Source organism: Pogonomyrmex barbatus, unplaced genomic scaffold (assembly GCF_055798465.1).
Source record: "Pogonomyrmex barbatus isolate J1 unplaced genomic scaffold, ASM5579846v1 scaffold3, whole genome shotgun sequence".
NCBI classification, from domain to species: domain Eukaryota; kingdom Metazoa; phylum Arthropoda; class Insecta; order Hymenoptera; family Formicidae; genus Pogonomyrmex; species Pogonomyrmex barbatus.
Window position 1 is genome coordinate 3,081,031 of NW_028297127.1, and position 22,521 is coordinate 3,103,551.

Consider the following 22,521-nt stretch of genomic DNA (forward strand, 5'->3'; position numbering starts at 1 on the left):
AATATTATATTTTTATTATATTTAATAAGAAAACATGAAATAACTGAAGACATTGCTTATAAGAAGCAAATACGATTTTACATGTATAACCGTTTAATTAAAATTTTTCAACAATTACGTTTGTCACAATTAGAACCGTTTTTCCAACGTTTGTATCACGTTTGCAGTTAATTTTAACTTTAATAGAATCGATCTGATCTACAGAAATTTTGTGGCCGTCGAATAGCAGATCGGTCTATTTAACAAATAAATTGACAATGTGATTATCTCGGTTCGATTAAATCAACGAACACGGATTTGTATGGTGAATTGAATTCACGGTAACATACGCGGCGTTTCAATTTGTTTCCGTTGAGAAGTTCGATTATGTGCTTCATTTCGAATTAAAGGTCTCATTTACTTTAAAACGCGGTAATTTTATATGTTTCCGATTGTGTGTCTAGTTTCTCACGGATGGATTACACGATTGCGCGCTTATCAACGTCAAAGGTAATATAGGAATGCAAAGATCGGTTCGACTCGTCTGTGCATATATGCACACTCGCGTCGTCGTCGTTATGGAAATGAGTCGCGACTAATCACGACCATTGCCAATGGTTGCGATGGCTGTGACGTCGACGACTGTTAATCAGTCAAATGCGAACGTGAGCAACTTGCGCGGGACGCTAATGAGAACGTAATAACTTGCAGGCAAATCCCGAAATTATCTATTCCATAAATTGTCGCATAGGTTTCTGCATAGCGTGCCGTTCGCCGATTATTTATTAACGCAATCGCAATTGCCCGGCATCAATTCGGTGTCAGTCTATTCGTAAAATATGATCGTGTTTATTCTTCCAATCGATTTTATTCTGATTCTGATTCGCGCGCAAAGTAGATTTATTCGAATTTTATTACACTTTTAAGCAAAATATTATATTATGAATCAAACAAATTTGTTTGTGTTCTGCAACATGGATAATTAATATTGCAATTCTTAATTAGAAACGTACGCAATATAATTCTGCATAATGTATAAATATATAATAGTGAGGCGAATTTTGTATGTAGTATTTTATCGTAAATAGAATATGTCGTTCCATTATTATTATTACATTTTTTTAAAGATACTTTTTTAAAGATTAATTGAAACTTATTATAAAATAAATATATGTTGATAGAAGTTTCTTAACAGCGCGAAAATACTACATTAATATTGCAATGAAAAATAACAAAAGAGATAAAAACAAGAATTATTTTTTATTTTACACATTTTACGCATTCAATGGATAAATAGACGAATAAATATAATATTGTGAAATACACAAAAAATATTCAGCATTCTCTTTTCAAACGCGACAGGAATAAAACCTGCAAGAGTCCCTTTGTTTCCATAAATATTCAAAGCAGGATAATATTTGCTTGAGCACGTTTAATGTAAAGTACAGGTAAACATGCAACATTTGTAAAACAATATTCGTAGCTAACCATCAGTATATTATCACTGCGAGGCAAAATTCTTTTTTAAAAATGAAAGGAGAGGAAGAGAAATAAAAATGTCAACGTATTTAAAACAGCACCTCTAACGACACAAGTTTATCTTAAAGATCGAAGTGCGGAGTGCTTTTACAGTCATTAAGAGGTCCTTGTTGAATATTTAATGAGTATACATTATACCGCGTCACAACATTGGACTTTAAGTGATGTAACAACGAATATACGCCGGAAAATGCTCTAAAATTAAAATGCAGGAAACATATTGATGCGTTTAATTAAAATTTCTTATTTTTGTGTTGTGAACAGGCGCTGCGGCAAATTAATTTTAGTTAAAAATACATACCAGTAATCTAGTATGATACGAAATTTTTTTTTAGAATGTAGAAAAAGGAAAAGTCAGAACAAATTATAATTAAAGTAAAATTTATTGGATAATATTGAAGTAAATTATTTTATTAGAAAATATTGCAATTTAGATAGATATATCAATAATTTGTGTATGTATGTGTGTATAATTGAATAGAATATTTAAAATTTATTATGTGATATCTGAAATAGTTTGCAATAGTATAATGGTTAAAATTTTTTGACAGTACTATTAATAATTTCTTAAATTTAATTATAAATTCTAACGAGTTATTAAAATATTTTATTATTTTTGTTTTCTGTTACATTTTAATACGTTTATTAACCAATTGAGTTTTACTTTTTTTTATGTTACAGGTGGGTCTTGAAGTTTGTTGGTCATATGGAGAATACTTAATGTAATTGACTTGGGTCTCTAGAAAGTAAGCGAGATAAAAAAGCGAGCCAACAAGCTTAACTCTTATGTTGCAAGTGTCCGACTTACATAGCTACAGTTCATAGATGAAACTTTTGTTACGATCAAACCAAAAAAACGAAACTGTTGGAGAAGAGGAATAATTTATTTAATTCCATTGCGGTCTCCTGTGTACAAAGAGCTTTAACATTTAAACAACATTATACAACTTCGAAGAGAGAGAGAGAGATAAAGAAAAAGAGAGAGAGAGAGAGAGAGAGAGAGAGAGAGAGAGAAGAAATTTATAAAAATATTTTGAAGTGGCAATTGATAATACAATTAAATAATACAATTATTTATAATAATTATGTCATGTTTACAGTTGATATGAAATGAAAGTTAATGACTAAAAGAAATTTTTTATATTTTGTATCAAGGAAATTTTAGCTCTTGCACTTCAAGTTGGATTTTAACATGAGGACATATTTCCGCTTTAGTTAAAGTGGGCTTTGTGTAATGCCACTAGTTTAGCGTACGTGCTCAAAATTATGAATTGTAACTTGCAATCCGAAATGTAAATCATATCAATTATAACTAACTGCTTATCAGAAATACATACATTGGAACTTTATCCCCAATTAAAAAACTTTAAACAGTATAATTATTAACACAAATAACATTAGATCACCAAGATTTATCTTGTCAATTTTTTTTTCTTTATTAAAATTCCTCTTTTTATAAAAAATTGTTTACGGAACTCTCTCAAGAAGGATTATAAGGTTGTAAGATGTTAAATGGATCGAATAAAAGAAAATACGACAGTGAAAAAGCTAAAGCGATGTAGAAAGTCGAAGTTACCAGAAGTGCACCTTTGCATCCGATCGTTTTACATAAAGTTTCCGCTCTCCGTTCGAAGTAGATATTGCACGATGCACATTTGCTCAGCTCCATTTATGAAATTATATTAAGACAGTTTTGCCACATATAGTGGCGTTCAAAATAAATGGTGAATGCTAATGATATCGAAATCGTTTTTGGGTTTGATAAAGTCGTCTAATGAAAGTGAAGTTATTTCAACTTGCTTTTAGAAATTTTAATTTAGAAATTTTAATTTTCTCTCTTTTCTCAAGATATTTTGTTTAAATATGAAGTTTTTTTTGCAAACAATGTAATATTTCTCGTATATGCTTTAAGGAAAACAAGCCAAAAAATAAGAAACACAAAAAGATACCTGTAAAAAATTGTACAATTGACTCTTAATTTAAAATTTCTTAAGACTAATTTTAATATGCAAAAAATTATTATTTATTCACATTCTTGAAATTTAGCACATAAAAACTTTTAACTTTGTAACTCAAAATTATCGATGACTACAGACATTCTTTTTCCGGAAACATAACTGCAATTAGTTCAAAGAATCCGTAGATAGAAGTGAGATTTCGATGTTATTCCCTTCACATTATTCGAAACAGATTTTGCCAAAGTAAACATTGAAAAATTGAAACATTGAAACTTGTTCTTATTACTGATTTAACGATACTATATTCAAGGCGTGAATTATATTGCGCGTATCGTCAAAATGAGAATAAATGCCGACGGTGAGCAGTATCGCGGAGGATAGACCCTCGTCCTCGTAAATCCTAGGCCGGTTTTACGGCCGTGCGTTTACGGTGTTCGGCGAACAAAGAGTCGACGGTGACGACGACAATGTCGACGTCCGTTCACGGCGGGAGCGACACTGCGCTTTGCGCAGTTCCATAAAGCATTGTCAGCGGCAAGATCCCGGTCTTGACTAAAGTGAATATGTCGCTGACAAGGACGTACGGTCGCGTTATAGTCGGAGAAGGCAACGAGAAGCGGGATCTACCATGCTAGTCACGATCCACGTAGTGCGCTCGATTTTTCATCGCAGGCTGCACTTGAATTATAGTTGCTACTCGGCACGGCGTCGTCGGTTTGTTTACTTCGTCTTAGCGTAGACGCAAATTAAAAGCTGAATATTAATTAAGATTAACCTGGAAAAATATCTATTAATACGAGAGGCGATGTGATATACGATTCCTTTACTTCCTCTTAATGAAACGTCTTTGTATAGCCTTCCATCGAAGCGGACCGTACGACGAGCTTTTGATTTCTCGCTTTTGTCGTTTCTCTTATTCATAATCCATAAACTAACAATACAATGTTGTTTCATGAGAGAAGCGTCTTTCTAAATTTTCGATGAACCGTATCTAGCTCATCTAGCGTTTTCGGAAGGTTTTCAATGTACACGTGATTGCATTTTTCATGCACTCCGGATGCATGCAGGTGCAGGAGCTGTGTGTCGCATTTGACAAGTGGTTCTTGCGCGCTGTCACGTGAAAGTGTCCGGGACGATGTCATCCTAAGAGAAGGGATGACACTTTAGATGGAACGGCCACTGTACGGTAAAGGGAGACGTACACTTTGCGTCTCGTCTCACAGGTAACAAGGCTTGTGTCAAACGCCCGCACCCTTTTTCTCGATTCTATCTACGTCAAAGCGAACGATGAACTCTGTTTCTCACATAGAGCCTGATGAAACTTCATGCAAATTACTATTTGACGTTAGACTTTAGTATAATGTAAGCAATTTATATACCGGAAGTAAGTGACAAACTTTTAATCTGCCAATGCATTTCTGCCGGTTTTTATCATGTTTATTATTTGTTAAGAAGGATAATATCGACATCTCATTCTTTGAGAGTATTCAAGACTAAATTTTAAAATTCTCTGAAATTAAAATTCTCCATTCTTTGTTGTTTAAAGTAAGAGAGAAAATACAATTGATACTTATGACATTAGCCAACATTTCATTCTGAAAATAAAAGATTAATTTTTCACTTTAAGAAAGACTCTGACGTTATTTCATTGGAAATTTAATTTAAAGCTTTTTAATTTTGAAACAAAAGTAAATTACAAATCATTTTCCCACTTCTGTACAGACATTCTGTATTATGATTACGGACAAACAAATCTGTTCTTTATAGAAATAATATTAAATAACAAGAACTTGTAAAAATATATATTGCAATATTTATGCGTATTTGATCAAGTGTAAATTTTAATATTAATGCAATGCGCTTATACTATTTTTCCGCTTTTAATTATATTATTCTATCTAAAAAATGTTGAAATAAATTCTTATGTAATTTAATAATTAGATACTTTTTTTATGCTCTAACGTATTTAAATGTACGCTTATTTTTCTGACGCTTGCAACAAGCATTCGATTGAAGTGTACACGAACATTAAACATATACGCGAACATCGATTACGATATTAATACGCATTATAATTATGATAATATTATGCGGAAGATATTTACTATCCGTTAAAAGCGAAAGGATTAAAGGACTAATCCTGTAGCCAGCCGGTGTGACTAATATCCGCGAACTCGACTCGCGTCGATGTAATTATCACATCGATAATATCGCATATAAATAATCTGGACTATTGCATGTCGCTGCAAACGCACGTTTCATTTTAACGCAGTTGTAAACGATTGTTGTAACACAAGCGCAACATCGAGCGCGCGGTGCGTCCGAGCGACTACCATCTACGAAATCGCTTACCTTGCGCATGTAAATTTAGTTTCGTGTGCCGCTCGAGCACACAGTTGCGTAATTGATTCGCTCGACATATTTCGAAAAAGGAAAAAAAAAGGCTGGAAAAGAGAAACTAAACTAACCAGTCGATTTGTTATCATCCGCGCGAGTGGAAATCCCATTCAATCGGTACCGTGTACAAACCGAATCCGACGGTACGTCGACAGAGATGAAATCTGATTCTATGTGACCGAATTTTTGCGGACCAGGTAAATGACGCGTGACAAATCTCCTAGACAATCCTGTTCTAGGAGATTTAGGGTCGATCCTGCATGCACCAATGAATCTCCCGTTGATAGGACATGCGCGACTCTTGGGACATTCGATATAACAACTTTAAGTTCCAATCCGCCGCGTGTAACTACTATGAATCTAGAATTTGCAATTTAAATGCGTGTATTTCGCTGCATCTCGCATCACTGTTCACTATAAATCACTGTCCATCATTTACTGTTGCAACTGTATCTAACTGGAAGTTACTATTTATCGGATCAATTTCTCTTGTTTTTTATTATTTTTTAAATGTTTGAAACGAGAGTTTTTAATTATTTCCTAATTGTAAAACACTTAAATCATATTGGTGAGGAGAGAGAGAGAGAGAGAGAGAGAGAGAGAGAGAGAGAGAGAGAGAGAATATTTGTTTATTTTAATTTTGTACAATGTAAATTTTTATGTCTTATTATTTCTTTCTTTCTGTTATTAATTTCTCCTTCTCTTTCTCGTTTTATTTTATAATTACAAATGCTTCAACATTTTTTATTTAATATAATAAGATTTTTAATATATTATTATGTTTGAAGCACACAAGAGTGAAAAAAATATTTCTGCTTCTCATTATTTGTCTTCTCATTCTCTGGATCTCTTTTAACTTCTGTGCCTACTTTCTTTGCCTTCGACGATGGTCGCAGTCCTTATCAGGTCTTTCACAGCGTTGAGAAGAACGATAATCGAGATCGACTTTTTAATTACCTATCTTCGCGTTCCACTTTCGTACTTTCGTGAAATTTTCTTCTTATGGCGCAGCCGAGAACGTCGTTGGGTTTTCTCTGTCATTGATAATAAATTTCACAGCTGTGATGGCATAGAATTTTTCGGACAAATCTCAAACTCTCATTATCCCATCTTTTTTGTCCTGACTGTCCTGATTTGCGTGTTTGATGAGATCACTCATAAATTCTACAGAAATATTTGACAAATTAATACAGTATATTAATATATATTTCGTTTAATGATTTAATAATTTATATGATGGCATATAAAGTATAACTATAACTTTCTTAAATTGCTTAGTATTATATACTTACATACTTTTTATTTCATATTTATTGGAAAATTATGTAAATATAATATAATCTTTTATTGTAATTATTTATTTATAAATATAAAAATTGGAAAATTAATTTTGTTATTGAAATATTACTTTATAAAAATATTAATAATAGAGACAAACAAAAGTAAAAGTTGATATAAATGGTGAGAATTAGTTAATATATGTGTATCACAACCTATTTTGCTACGATAATTTCACCATGACGAGCGATAATATCGAATGTCATTAGTTCCTGGAAAATGCAGTCTCATTAAACGATGAAAAAGGTTCACCGTGATCGCTAATAGCCCCATCATTTTACTGAATAAAAACGATAGATTGTTAACTAATGTGATAGCCCAATATAATTGAAGTATTTTCTTGGAACTATGCACTCATTGTGCGATATTTTATTTACATGTTATATGAAGTCCTCGTTATGTCAAAATTAATCAGAATTTATTTAAAGCAGAAAATGATGCTGACAGTTTATTGTAGCGTAAAATTAATTCTAGTAAACCTTTGTTTTTCTGAAATCACATTCCTTACAGAGCAATTAGATTTAACATAACATTTAATGTTTATAATTATGTGATTATTATTATAAATGCAAATTAAAATACATTTTTCAATTTAGTAACAAAGAATTGTATTTTTTCGAAAAATATACATACATAATACATATTGATCCATCTATCTGCGTTGATAAGAATATTATAGCGCGTGTACGAAAATGCAGGAAGACGCTTGCATACCGCGGAAATGATATGCGGATGCTACTTTTTTCCACCTGTGGCAGCCTTAACGATATCATGAGAAATAGCAACCACGTAATCGATTTTATATTAACGCTATGCATCGCGTTTCAGATCTTAACGACTGTACCACACTTCTCTGTGCACAATTTACATAATTCTCAAAATATCATCGTTCTTATGCAAAACAAACACGCGAAATTTTATGCAAATTATAGACACACGGCAATTTGTGATTCTTATTATCTTTGATCAAAAAAATATGCATTAATATCAATATCCACTTATATATTTGTAATATATTACAGTCTTATAATAATATAATGTATTACTATATAACTAACAATAATTTATTATTGCGCAATTGAGCAAATTGTATACTATATTGTTATGCAAATGGTAAAAGCTTTCTTATGATTTTTTTTTTATTTACTGACTTCTCTACTTTTGTCACAATCAATTAACATTTTTATATTTTTTATCAAACTAATTAATTATTGATAATTTGATTTAGTTATTAATAATTTTAATTAATTAAGTTCAAATTTATTTGTCAATATGTAAATTTAGCCTGAAGGCCACTACTTCTTTTTTATATTGTGATTTTGCATTTCTATATTAGATAAAACAAGCTTTTGTAAAAAAATTATTTTATTGATTTTCCAACAACATAAACATGCAAGAAGAGTATTAAGCCGGCGCATTAATCTTCACATTTTTCCATATCTGCCAGAAAATTATTCTAAGTGCTGACTTAAGTGTTCCGTCTAAATGGATTACTTGGACCTATAAACATGCCGTGGGCGATGAAAAATCCCGTACAACATGTTTCCATGCAAATCTGCATGGAAAAGATGTCGCATCGTTAAATTCAAATATAACGCTTGACATCGATTTAAAATCGATTATGGCACTCATTGGCGCGTCGGTGCATTTACGATCAAAGATGCCACAGGTGAAAGAAACTAAATTGTTTGCACATTGCTCGTAGTAAAACATTATTTCGTTGGATTTTCTGATTAAACATAAAAAACTGGAATCTTTACGATTATCGAACAACTATTGGAAAATATTATTGCATTAGTTTTTTATGATGTGTTCTTTTTTTGAATTTTGCTGCATATTATTTTTAGAATAAATTGTGATTATTCACAGTTAATACAGTTTTATTGAATTTATTATTTGTAATTGTTGGGTGCATACATAGCTAACTTTTAAAATTTTTTTTAACATTTGTTTAATATATAAATTATTTTTTATAATCATTTTAAAGATTAGACAGTAATATTTAGAGACACAAGCTGTGTAATTTAATTTAAAATCTTGCAAATTTTGTGTATTTTCAACAAAATTACTATTGTATTATTTTTTCGGATGTACTTCACATTATTTTTCGTTAATATAATTATTATATGAATTTATGTTATTTTGTATTTTATTTTACATTCTATTTAACTTTTATTTAATAATTTCAATTATTATACATAAAATTTTATGTATGACGAAATAATTTAACATTTATTTTCAAGTTTATTAAAATCTGTATTATGATATGTGTGTTATTTTAATATTTATTAATGAAAAATATGAAAAAAATGCTCGTTGCTCGTCAGCCTATTAATTTAACATATATCCTATAATTATTGATTAAAATTTATGCTAATTGATTAATTTTTAATTAATTTATTTTTATTATAATAAAAAGATTATTTTTTTATAACTTTTTTGTGATCGCGTGATTTATTTATTTCAATTTGCTATTTCCTATTTTATTTGCTAACATTACTTTGAAGTTAAAATACGTTTGGAGAATTCTCGTCCAGTGTGTTCATTCTTTTGTAATCCCCTTATTATGCAAATTTTAATAAGGGCCGGTATGTTCAACGCGCGTCCATGAATTAAATTGATAGAAGGTGAATAAAGCGGATTTACCGAGTTAGTATTTTTATGAATAGTTGAATGAATTGTTTTTGCAATTATTTATATCAATCCTTATGTAGGAACAATTTTTTTCTTTCTTTTGTAATTAACTTTTGCCATTTCGAAATAGCAAGACTACCATGATTTCCCTTAAACCAGATTAATTGCTGAGTGACACTGACAAATCAAAGGTTATCGCCATCAAGCATCGGTTAATCCAACAAAGCTAGTCCGGATTTTTACTTAACGTTTTTTGTCTTTGTCCCATCGTTTTAATGAAACAGAAAGCGAAAATAATTACCATGATAACATTAAATCGTGTTCCCATCGTGTTTTCCCATCTTCTTCCAACATAGTTTTTTCCATCTAGTTCCCACATAATTTTTCCCATCTAGTTCCCACATAGTTTTTCCCATCTTCTTCCCACATAGTTTTTCCCATCTTCTTCCAACATAGTTTTTCCCATCTAGTTCCCACATAGTTTTTCCCATCTTCCCACATAGTTTTTCCCATCTTCTTCCAACATAGATTTTTCCATCTAATTTCCACATAGTTTTTCCCATCTAATTCCCACATAGTTTTTCCCATTAATCTTTTTTTCTATTCTTAAATATCAAATTTTGGACATTTAATTTTGGACATTAAATCTTAACTAAAAAATTTTTTTTCTTTATAATTATTCTTTTTTTTTAATTGTGAAATGGAATAGCTTGTAATTTTTATACTATATCTAAATGTAGCTAAATGTAAAATAATAGTAAAAAAATGTACTTGATATAAAAAATGTTTAATTTATTAGTAGTGCTAAAAAAATTACATAAAGACATTAATAATATATATTGTACAACAATATGAATTTTTTAATTTTATTTAATGAATGGAACATCTATGTAAATAAAATTAATTAAATTAAATATGAGCAACAGTTGTATACATCAACTTTTATTTTTCTTGTAACATTTGCTTCCATTCTTATTCTGTAATGACATTTAGTCTTACAAAATATATATACGTATTTTCTGTATAAATGTACAGTTTCATTCTCGTCTTTTTTTTTTGTCGTTTCTCATCGTTTTTCGTTGTTTCACTCATACGATATTCATGTTCACTAGCTCGTTTTTCGTTCGCATATACATTTGTAGGCCCAAATATAATGCAATTGTTTCGAATCCCAATAGGACTCGTAGCACATACAGTATTCCAATATTAAAATAATCGATTGTTTCGTTTTACCTCGCACATTGGCCGCGTACCAAAACGATACCCGCGAGTTACATCGGCCGATTTTCCATTTAATCCTAGAAGCTGATTTAACGGGTGTACATTTGTTACGGGCATTAGGTGCGCTCATTATTTATCGCAGACCGATAAATTCCACCGCGGAAGCGAGTGTTTAATTTTACACGCGTCCGAGAGCAATAATTGGAGGATGAAAAAGCCCCTATAGACAATTATTCGCACGTATTTATCGGAAACGGATAAGCCATCGAAAGATTTCAAAATATGAGTTTGCAATGCTTTATTGATTAGGAATAATGCCATTATCGAGAAATTAATTTTACTTCTATGTACGTGGGAAATTGCAGAGTTACAATTGTTATCGTATTCATGAGAATCTCTCTTGTAAATCCCCTTGTAAAACCTACATTTTTTAAAGATATATAAAATATTTGACATTTGTTTTTAGTGTTTATCAAGAATATTAAATTTAATATAATTATTATTTGATCTTGAACTTTTAATTGTTTTCGAAGAAAGTTTCCACGTTTATGACGTAAGTTAGAGGCGTTGATAATTAAACTTCCATAATGTTCCGTAATGTTGAAGTCGATCTAATTACTCTGTCGATTCAAATATAATTTATGATTTTATATCCACATAAATTATCTTGCTAAAGTAACTTAATTACTTCAAATAATTAGAATATAATAGAACCGTAATGCGTCGGAAACATATCTCACGATTAATTAATGCGTTATTAAATCATAATGCCGAATAATTTACGGCTACGCCACATGACAATTGTGCAAATGCATAGGGAGCATAAAAGTCATGCATACTAATAATAGCATTTACTGATCTATTATTAGTAGTTATTTCATTGAACTTGAAATTAATGGATAATAATGTATTAATTTATTTTTTTAGGAAAGATCAGTTTTTAAATTATTGCCTTTGCATTTATCCTTTACAATTATCATTAAAAATATTACTTTTAATACTTTGCAAAAATGCCGCATAAAATCGCTGCAATTATTCTTATATTTTTTATTTTTTACCTATGCAAACTATCGCATAAATATCGCGTAAAAATAAAAAATGTTTATAATACATAATTACGTGTCATTCATATATATATATATATATATATATATTGTTGAATTTTATATTTTGCGAGAAACAACTTTTAAATTCCTTTTGAAACGATTTGACCAGGGGATTTCGCAGTTTACAGTTCATACATTCATCGCTCGAACTCGCAACTTTCTCTCTATGTACGACATTCAAATTTCTAGCTCTTCTTTGGCGAACAGTAACGTCCGATCGGCGACACATTGAGCGTTGCTTGCATGCCACAGGGATTTCCCTTGGAAATTGCAATGTGAATAATTTGTCGCAATATGCAACATTCGTTGCATCAAACATTCTGAAATATTTCTATGAGGGTGCATCTTGATTCGCGCGCCTCTTAAAGCGTCCCCGAAGATTCCAACCCGTAAACTTTAGCTTTGAGTAAGTTACGATGATACAAAGTAGCAATGTTCATACTTTGAGAGACAGAAAATCATTTCCACTTTCTGCAAGAGTTTGAGTTATATAGCAATATATTTATTATATGATCTGAGAGTTCTGCTACATAATGCAAAATTATTGAGAAATTCTGTAAAATACAATTTGAAGAAAATTACATTATTATTAATGATAAAATATTAATTAGAATTAACCTTTAAAACTTAACGTTAATTAATTTCATAAATTGAATAGACACTTTATGAGAAGAGAAATTTTGCCTTTTAATTAATATCACATATAATAATTAAATTGCAATTATGATATCAAAATCCATGGCGGTGTCATTAAGTGCTGATCAAACAATATTGCATAATTCTAATTATATACTGGAAAATATTTGGAAATGCATTTGAATCATATTCAGCCGCGTGCTGAATGACGGAAAAATACGTGAAAACTTGCCAAGTAGAAACAATTATTTTTCTGCGGACGCCAGAGATCCTGCCCACTTGCTGGATATTAGTTCTGTCCGAGTTAACTGATAAAACTTCTTTCCAGTTTTTTTCTCCAGGCGTCAGCTATTTCTTGAGCAGCAATTTGTAAATAACAAGTTGAAAGCACCGTACGCAATACTTTCAGTTGTCGAAATAAATGATTGAAATAATACGATTTTATTCCTGCGATGAAATGATAAGAAATTGTCAAAGTCTTTGATGTGCAGCAATAAAAAAGAGTTTTGAAGGGCGGCGTTACTCATTTAAACTTTCACTAAGGAAACGCGCCCTTTGAACACACGTCAAGAAACACATAGATTAACGAAAAGTACATAGCCTGCTTATATATCCCTTCTCAAATCGCCCGTTTCGTTTCTCCTCGACGGAACTGAAATTGCGCGCAAGAGAAAACTTCCATTTCAACTTTCGTTAAAGCACGCCGAACTTTCGTCTGGAAACATTGTCGGTGAAAGAGGTGCGATTTGCGAGACGATAACACTAACTTTTCTCGTCATGCAAAAGGTACTTTTGCATACTTCGCGTCATGTATACGCGTTGATTGATGCGTGCGTGTGTATGTGAGGACAAGACTCTCGATGGTGGAATGTCGGAAGTCGAGTTGGACGTTTGTGTTCTACCGGAAATGTCGTCTTGCTCCACTGTCCACTCTACGACCGGAATTGAGCCTTGAATGTTAGCTCTTCCTGCGCGAATTTATCATCCCGAATTCCTGAAGACCCGGGAGGATTCTCCCGTCGTTCCTTTCGACTCACGATAATACGAATCGCCGTGTAGCCTCGAGCGAATAGGATTAAGTTAGTTTGCAGAATTCGATTTTTCACATGAATCACGGAAAATTGAAGGATATATACATCAAAGATATATATATATATATATACGTATGTATGATTTACTTAAAAAAAGATAAAGAAAAATAAGATGAACATAAAAAATACAAGTTTAATGTTAACTAAAATAAATATGAAGTAACACAAGATATATATTTTTAATAATAAGTGATTATTGCTGAATAATATAATTCTAATAATAAATTCGTATAGTCATTGTACGTAAATTTAATCGTTGCTATTTAATATCAGTTAATCGTACATCAAATGTAAAATTAAATGTTTAAAATTAATTAACCTATTTAAATTATAAAAATATAATTAAAATGGAATATCTTATGACAGATATTAATATTCCTCACATTAAAGAAAGAAAAATCTTCGGAGACAACATCGTAGTATTGATATGAAGAAGGCTAGAAACGCTTCGGATAATGCAATATTATTCGATGATTTGGAAATCGGAAATCCGTGGATAAATTCTAACACGAGCTTCGAGTTCGTCCGTGTAAGTCATGCTGGGTCTTGCCTCTTTTTCAATTTTTTTCGGTTTTAGTGGAAGACCTCCGGAAAGTATCTGCAGATCTTTCTCGAGTGAGGGTGGTTTCCAAGGAACGCAAGGATCTGTCATAATGACTGTATGGCGTATTTTCCTCCTTTTCTGTACCGTAAAGATCCTTTTCGTTGTGCCTGTGACCTTTTTGGCCCTTTTAAGACCCTCTTTGTGCTTTCCTGGTTTTCTTAGGTCTCGAGATTTTTCCGTAACTATAGCACTGTATAGAATATTGTGATTAAATTATTATCAACAGCTGTATATTGAATGGGAAACAAATAAAATTGAAAATTTAGAAATTTAGTTTTTAAATTTGTATATTATTAAAATGATGGAAACTCGACGAAATATTTTATTTATTATATTAATTTGTTTCAATGTTATCGTTTAATACTATAATTTACTATTGTTTACCATTAAAGCGACATTTAATACATAATCAAAGCACAACAATTGATGAAAGAGAAAAACTTTTAATCCAAAGGAAGTAAAATCTTCTGAAAATAAAATTCTAAATACAAACACTAGTGCAGTAGCAGTCTAATTTCAAAAAAATCTAGAACCAGAACGAACCTGCATTTCAAAGATCTCTTTGCGAGTTTTCTTGCTTTTGTCCTTTCTATGTTAGCTTCTTGAATTTCGCTTTTAGCTCTTTTCACATCTTCTATCATGTTGGCGAGTTCCTCAGGTGTCATCTCCTGGAGGAAACAAATTTTTTCTTCTCTGTACTTTCTAGTTAACTCTCTGCGCTTATGAACGCGCAGGAGCTTCGTCCAGCATTTTCTTTTTTTCCGTCTCATTCTGTCCTTGCTTCTGATTGGCGACCTTGCTCTGATACTATCCTTCAATTTCATTCTCTCGACCTCGTCCCATTTCTCGCGATCTTTGACTATTCGATCTGTAGAACTAACATCGGCGATTCAATATGCTTCTTATAGATTTTAGATTTGAGAAAGAATCGATAGTTGGATCGAAATTTAAGTTAAAACAAACGTTATTCAAATTCCAATAACGTCAGGAAATCTCAAAAATCACTAAGATTCTGTCGATCTTGACTATATTAAATGTTTCAAATCTCTCCTCAAATATGTTAACTTTTTTATTAGAAAATAATAATAGATGATAGAAACATAATATAATAATAAAAGTATTTTATGCATAATGTGTGCATATTATAAAATAAATATAAAATTAATAAAAGACCTATATATATATATATATATATATATGCTTTTGTTTAATTGGTATCTTAATATTATTAAATAAAAATAAATTCTGAATTAAAGGATTACAGTATATACATTAAGAAAAGAATTAAAACATTTGTTATTACTATATAAACATATATAATTTAAAAATTGATAAGCATAGTAGAATTTTTCTTAGAAATTTTTTTTATCAATAATATTCTCATAGATTTGTCTTTTATTTATAAGAGAAGAAAATTTATTTATTATGTGAATATTAAATCCGTGCGCACCGTACCTAATTAATTTTCTAGGCATAGTCCTGCGGCAGCAAATATGAGGCTTGCAGACAACAACTTTGCATGGTCTCGACAACCTGAAAATGACGGGCCTCGGTCGTTTCTTCCGTATCTTCTTTTTGCGTTTTCTCTTGCTAATTTCCTTCAGGGGAGATTCTACGATCGCTTTCACCAACGAAGGCAAGGGCTCTTCCGCCAACAAAGGCAAGGGCTCTTCCATCGTTGCCTCCTTCCGTTCAACGTCTTGCGCTATTTCCGTCTTGGAAATATCTACGATCTCGCTTTTCTTTGGATATTTCTCTCGTTCTTCTTTGATTATTTTTTTTAATGGTGTTGTCTCGAGGCCTGTTGCTTCGTCTATCGGTAAATCTTTTTCAATTTTTCGACTGATTTTCTTTACGACACGGCTGATTTTTAAAGGTAAAATATCTAAGTCTTCAATCTCTTCATATTTCTGTTTTTCCTATGAATCGCAAAAATATAATATAGAAATTAAAATAACATAGATGAAGCAATAATGAAACTATTTATATAATTATTTGTACATTTAGTCATTGTAACTGTAAAAAGTGCAGATACATAGGGTATATTATTAAACTTTTAAAATTATATGTCTTACATATTTTAATAATTACTCAAGTGATCTTATATTTATGAAAATTTCTTTATGAAATTTCAATATATAAAATTAATATATTTAAAAAAAGAGACGATACATGTGATTAAAATTTTAAGTAATAATAAATTATAAATAATTACTTGAACATAACCATTTAATTACATTTAAATTTGAAACGAGACATAATAACAAGATATGATACAACTGATAAAATTGTTTAAAAATAATAATTAATTAAATTAATAAATAAATATCAAATAAATAAATATCAAATTAATTATTTAGTTCAGTTTGATAAAATTGATTGTTATATATAATTTACTCAAATTAAAATCTTGTGGAGTGTAATTATTATTTTGTGATATTTCGTGCGACAGTAAGCGATAAATCATATCGAAGAGTAGAAGGTCACAATCGAATGAAAGATAGATGAAATATTACAAAAGTTCGCTAATATATAGCGGTTAGCTGACCGCGCGTGATATATTAGAAATGTTATTAAACCATGGAAATAAAATGTTGGAAGAAAAAAATGAAGTATGAAATTAAGTGTATTTAAATAATACGTGAACTTTTTTATGCAAAATTTAGATTCACGATTAATAAAATGTCTTTATGCAAATTTCATTGAGCAACTTTCTGATTTCGAAATAAAAAAGAGATGAGCGCTTTTTTTATTTGATTAGAACAATTTTTCAAGTTTAAAAAATAATTTTATTAAAATAACTATTTAAAATTTTGAAATTTAACGAATGATTACTTTGATATTACCTTTTTCACAATCTCGAAGAATTTTTCTTCTATTTCTTGAAGTTCAGGAAATTCATCTTTAACCTTTTTTTTGGATATTCTGCTTCTTTCTCGTTCTTTCTTTTCTTTTTCAATTTTTCGCTTATCGTTTATTAGTCGTTTATCTTTCTTTCTTGTATCCACCAATATGAGCTCTAATGGTTCTTCTATAATAGTTCTCGCCAATTTTATCCGCGTATCTATTGCTTTTACATAACGAGAACACTTCTCGAAATACTAAAGTAAAGAATTGAAAAAATGCAATGAATTTTTAGTTCATTTTACATCTCTCATTAACTAATTATACTTTTATATAAAATTTGATTATTACATTATGAAAATTTTTTTATAATATAACAAAAAATTAATTTAATTAAATTTTTATAAAAAAAGTATTGTAATCAGAATGTTATTTTATAATATTATTAGCAATTCTTTAAGATTTATATATTCATCGCTGTTTGTTTTTCCTTGTAAACAATTTTATATTACAATTTTATAAACTTACAAATTTAAGAAGTGCAAATCCTTGATACTCACCGATGTGAGATCGCTTCTATCATTTTTATCAAACGAATATAATGCCTCCGTTAATTCGACAAGATAAACATTACCGGCGGAATTTCCAACAGCTAGTAGAGACCCCATCTCGTGTGACGTCACCGTAGTTAATTTTTGCTCACATAGTTTCACTGATAAGATTGGTTCTTGCAGACCTGTCAGAATGTCCCATATAGTCAACACACCCATACGTGTTACTATGTAAAATATCGAATGTCTTGTTTTGTTCCAGCAACCATAGACAGGATCCTTTATTATAAATCTAAGAATTAATAATTACTATTAAAATTTATTAAAATTTTTAATTCAGTTATGTTTAATCATATTCTGTTTACATTGCTAATTGATGAAAAATTATAATACATTGATTTTACATATTTATAGTATTGCAAAAATCAATATTACGTTTTGAAATATGAAAAGTTAATTAATACTTATTTATACATTGTTATTTTATATTAATATCAATTGATTTAATATTTATATTTTAATATTAAATATGCTACATTATTTAAATATAATATACTGATAATTATATTGTTTATATTATAAGAATTTGTATTTTTCTGCTGATTTGAATAAATCATAATAAAAAATAATTATATATTATTAGCATTTTTAATGTTTTGTTTTAATTAAATATAATAATTTTTAAACATTGTATTTCTTTGAAAATTCAATATTGAGTTGCTAGATGGAAATTATATATATTGTATATTCTTGTGAAGTTATTTACACTAAATTCTAATATTATCATTTTTATAATTACTTTGTTGATCGTCTTGTCTCAAATGAAAGAAAAAAATACCTGGTTGATACAAGATAACTATCCTTAGTATCTTCCGCCCAGATACGACCTGTGCAATCACCGATAGTGAGGAAGATCTTCGGATTGAAGCCACTACGATCGACGGAAAGAACTGGGCCGTAATGAGCGTTGAATCTCAAGGCCATTTTCTCGGCCGGTGTTTTCGCCTTTCTCGAACCACTGATCACGATGCCATTCTCCAGACCGAACATAAACTTCGTGCTTACACTGGGTTCGTAATCGGCCGATGCGACTCCAATCGCCCGATCCATTTCCTGCTCGTTTGGCATCTGAAGATCGAACACGAGAACTTCAGTTGGCCCTCGTAACTTTCTCGTATCCCACCACATGGCACGACCGTCCGAAGAGCCCGAAAAGAATTCCGTATTACTCTTCGTAGCAATCCACTTTAGCACTGTAGTGCGGTCCCTTAAAAAATGCAAGATATTTTTGTGAAGATATTTTGTAAAAGTATTCTAATTATTCTCTCATATCATATAATTATGTATATCTTAAAGATAAAACAAATATCTCTTTTTGTATATACTGTTACTACACTTTTCATGAATAAAACAAAATAAGGATGATTGAGTCGTTGTTGCAAGCGCGTTGACGTTAAAAGAAAAATCACGCGCGACGTGACGAACGTCGTATAAAAATTGAATGAAACTTAATTGAGGGCAAAAACGCGACAGAGACAACACTTTAATCATTCATCATCTTGCCGAGCGAGCTCGAAATGCGCTTTCGGCCGACCAAGAACAGGGCACTCTGGTACTGAATTATGAAATCCAAAGTTCCGACATCGCGCTCAGGCATGTTCGCGTCGAGATTACCTATGACTGAATTGACGATGAGACATTTGAACCGGAGTAGTGCCAGTCCTGATGTCCCAACTGCAAACTTGGCCTGACATCAAACCGCTGGCAAGTATGGAGGGATCTCGAAGATTAAACTCGCTGACCACCGCGGCGGACGGGGCCTCCAGTGCCATCCACGGCTTATTAGGGTTGTCTGGCGTTTTTCGAATATTCGGAACCAACAACGTCGGTCGTCGACCGTGCGAGCGGATGGAAAAGCATCGCGTTATTTTTTGAAAGATTAAAAAGTTGCGCTTGTGAAATCCGATTTCAAGCCATTAGAGACGTACCGTTAAAAAATACATGCGTTGAATAAAGTGTAGTTGCATTCCATTTCCGATACGCTAGAAATGCAATATCGTTGGGTTTTGTACCCGATTTATTTGTCTGCGTTTTATTTTTCTAGTATTTCAATCGTTATAAAACTAAGATGATTGTAATTGGTGATGTTGAACATTGCATTTTTTGTTTAATGAATCGATAGCGTTGCTGTTTGATTGATCAACATTCTATCGAGTGTTGCACAGAGAGAATTGGCTACGACGTAATCAATCGCTACAACTGAATTTCGCGTGGAACTTTTTAATCTAACTTTGCATCGGTCGAAATGAGTAACAAGTCTCTAACACTTATATAAAAAAGTATACGTATAAAACGGCCTATGATATATATATATATATATATATATATATATATATATATATATATATATATATAGCAATTTCTATTACACTATCTATTAATATGTGTTATATTATATATTTGATAATTATATAAACAGATATCTCTCATATATTTTTTGTTAACAAATTTTCAATGTAATGAAAATGTTTGAAACTATTCTTTATTTATACAGGCAATTAGAAAATTAGAAAAATTGTATTATTTTGAAACAATTTTGTTATTTATTGACTGAAGCAATTTGCACATTGTAAAATTGTCATTATTCAAAATATCAATGTAGGTTAAAGGTGAAAATCTGTTACAGACGTTGTGCAACCATAATAAAGTGTAACATTTAAATATAGTCACGATTTTTGCGCGCTTTTTCCACCTACCAATCTGCCAGATATATGCAACCTTGCTGTAATCTGGCTCGATTCCAAAGAAGCAGTACGAGACCATTATTTTACTGCCAGAGTCTGGCGACCAAGAAATATTGTTCACCGATCTTGCCGGCGTTTGAGGATCCTCGTAGACGTTTACTGTCCTAAAATAGAATTTCAGACTTTATTATTTTCAATGTAATAAGAAAGGAATATTTTTTAACATGATAATAATACTATCACGATATAAAGTATATTTAATGTGAAATATTCATATTTTGAAAGTTGCGCACGATGATGTGTGTTTTTCTATATTTTGTAATATATATATAAATATTAATATTAATATATCTCTCTTAATATTAATATATAATATTTGTTCAATATATTATCACGGTAACCCAGTTTACATTGCGGAAATTCACTGTATAATTTCCATCTCCATTTTTATTGCCTGTTCTAATTTCCATCTATCAATTTGAATATCATATTTAACAACGTCATATTGTTTTACATTACATATTGAAAAATCTACTTAACGTTTAAAAAAAAAATTATTACTTCCGCTACTTTTCTTCAAAGCAGTTTCGCGCAAGCTACTAAATAGTTTAAAGCCGCCTGCAGCTCGCGTGCGCAGGAAATCGTTAGTTTAAAACAGAGAAAAGCAAATTTAGCAGTAGGATGCATAATTCATTCACGTCCACTACGTTTACGGAATCCCAACATATGTTCAGATACCTTCGGGCTTGGCCCGGGTTTAAATTTTAAATCTTTTGATGGTTGAACCAACGTAGTCGTTCTTGTCCTCCACGAATATATACATTTTAAAATTGTCCATCTGAAATCACGAAGTCCTGTGCGGGGTACCGATGTATCATATAATAATGGAATTCCTATTCCTTTCACTTTAATCGATTGAATTATTGCTTTACGATTACAATCACATTCGCCAAATCTTTTATTATGAATAATTTTGAACTTTCTACTACATCTTGGTTCATAATAATGATAATTTATTTTATTGTGTTTAGGATTAGGTATGAATTATATACAAATCTCATTTACGATAGATTAAATAGAAGTACAATAACAAAATTATATTTTTACCTGAAACTACGAGGTTTCATTAATTCTGTAGGAATCATATCGTCGAAATAGTGCTCGTATATATTAACTGCACTATTCTGAAGAATATTGTGCTCCATTTGCTATAAGAAAGAAAGCGATTTTTGAGAATGAGATGACATTTATATGTAGAATATATTTATAGATAGAATTGTATGATGAACGAAGAAATTAATTATTAGTTAATTATTTAATTGAGAATTGTGTGTATCAATTATTCTTTTTAAATTTTGATTTCTAAATGTCAGAATAAATGTAGAAAACACAATACAGAATTTTTCTCGATAATCCATTTAATATACTTGAAACAAGTTGCGCAATTTCGGAGCCCAATCTTCGTCCTTTTCGACCCGTCTGCGAAACCTCGCTGTAATTTCTTCGTCTTTCGGATTGATTTCCTTTGGCCAACCACCCTCAAAGTGAAACATTCCGCTATTCTTCGTCTGACTGCCGATAGTTTGGGCCTGGAATTCCATAGGAATGATTGTTAGAACGATAATGTGAAATTTCATGTAAGTCGGATTATATTCAGACAACTCTATTTCACTTTGTTCTTCATTTTTTAATAAAATAATAAAATAACATAGAGGCAAAGTAAACACTAATTTGCGATTTCATTGGTAATATTTTTTTTTATATTTTAGGTTATATATTTATTAATTTTTTTCTATTCTAAGCATATGATGAAGGTTTAAAATATTTCAGACATGATGTGATATTATAATTGTGAGATGTGAAATTGTTGTTGTTTCTA

General features: G+C 30.8%; 2 protein-coding genes across 9 annotated transcripts in view; one reads left to right on the plus strand and one right to left on the minus strand.

The window, feature by feature from the left end:
• LOC105430658 (furin-like protease 1) overlaps positions 1-22,521 on the plus strand; it is a 213,423-nt gene that overhangs the window by 129,790 nt on the left and 61,112 nt on the right. The gene's annotated exons all lie outside the window — the stretch shown is intronic.
• On the minus strand, positions 14,076-19,086 carry LOC105430657 (uncharacterized). Its single transcript, XM_011644320.3, has 6 exons — positions 18,737-19,086; positions 17,908-18,190; positions 17,350-17,604; positions 15,959-16,422; positions 15,047-15,379; positions 14,076-14,693 (listed from the first exon to the last, which is right to left on the minus strand). The coding sequence occupies exons 1-6, from the start codon at positions 19,084-19,086 to the stop codon at positions 14,363-14,365; spliced, it is 2,016 nt and encodes a 671-aa protein (XP_011642622.2). The 3' UTR covers positions 14,076-14,362.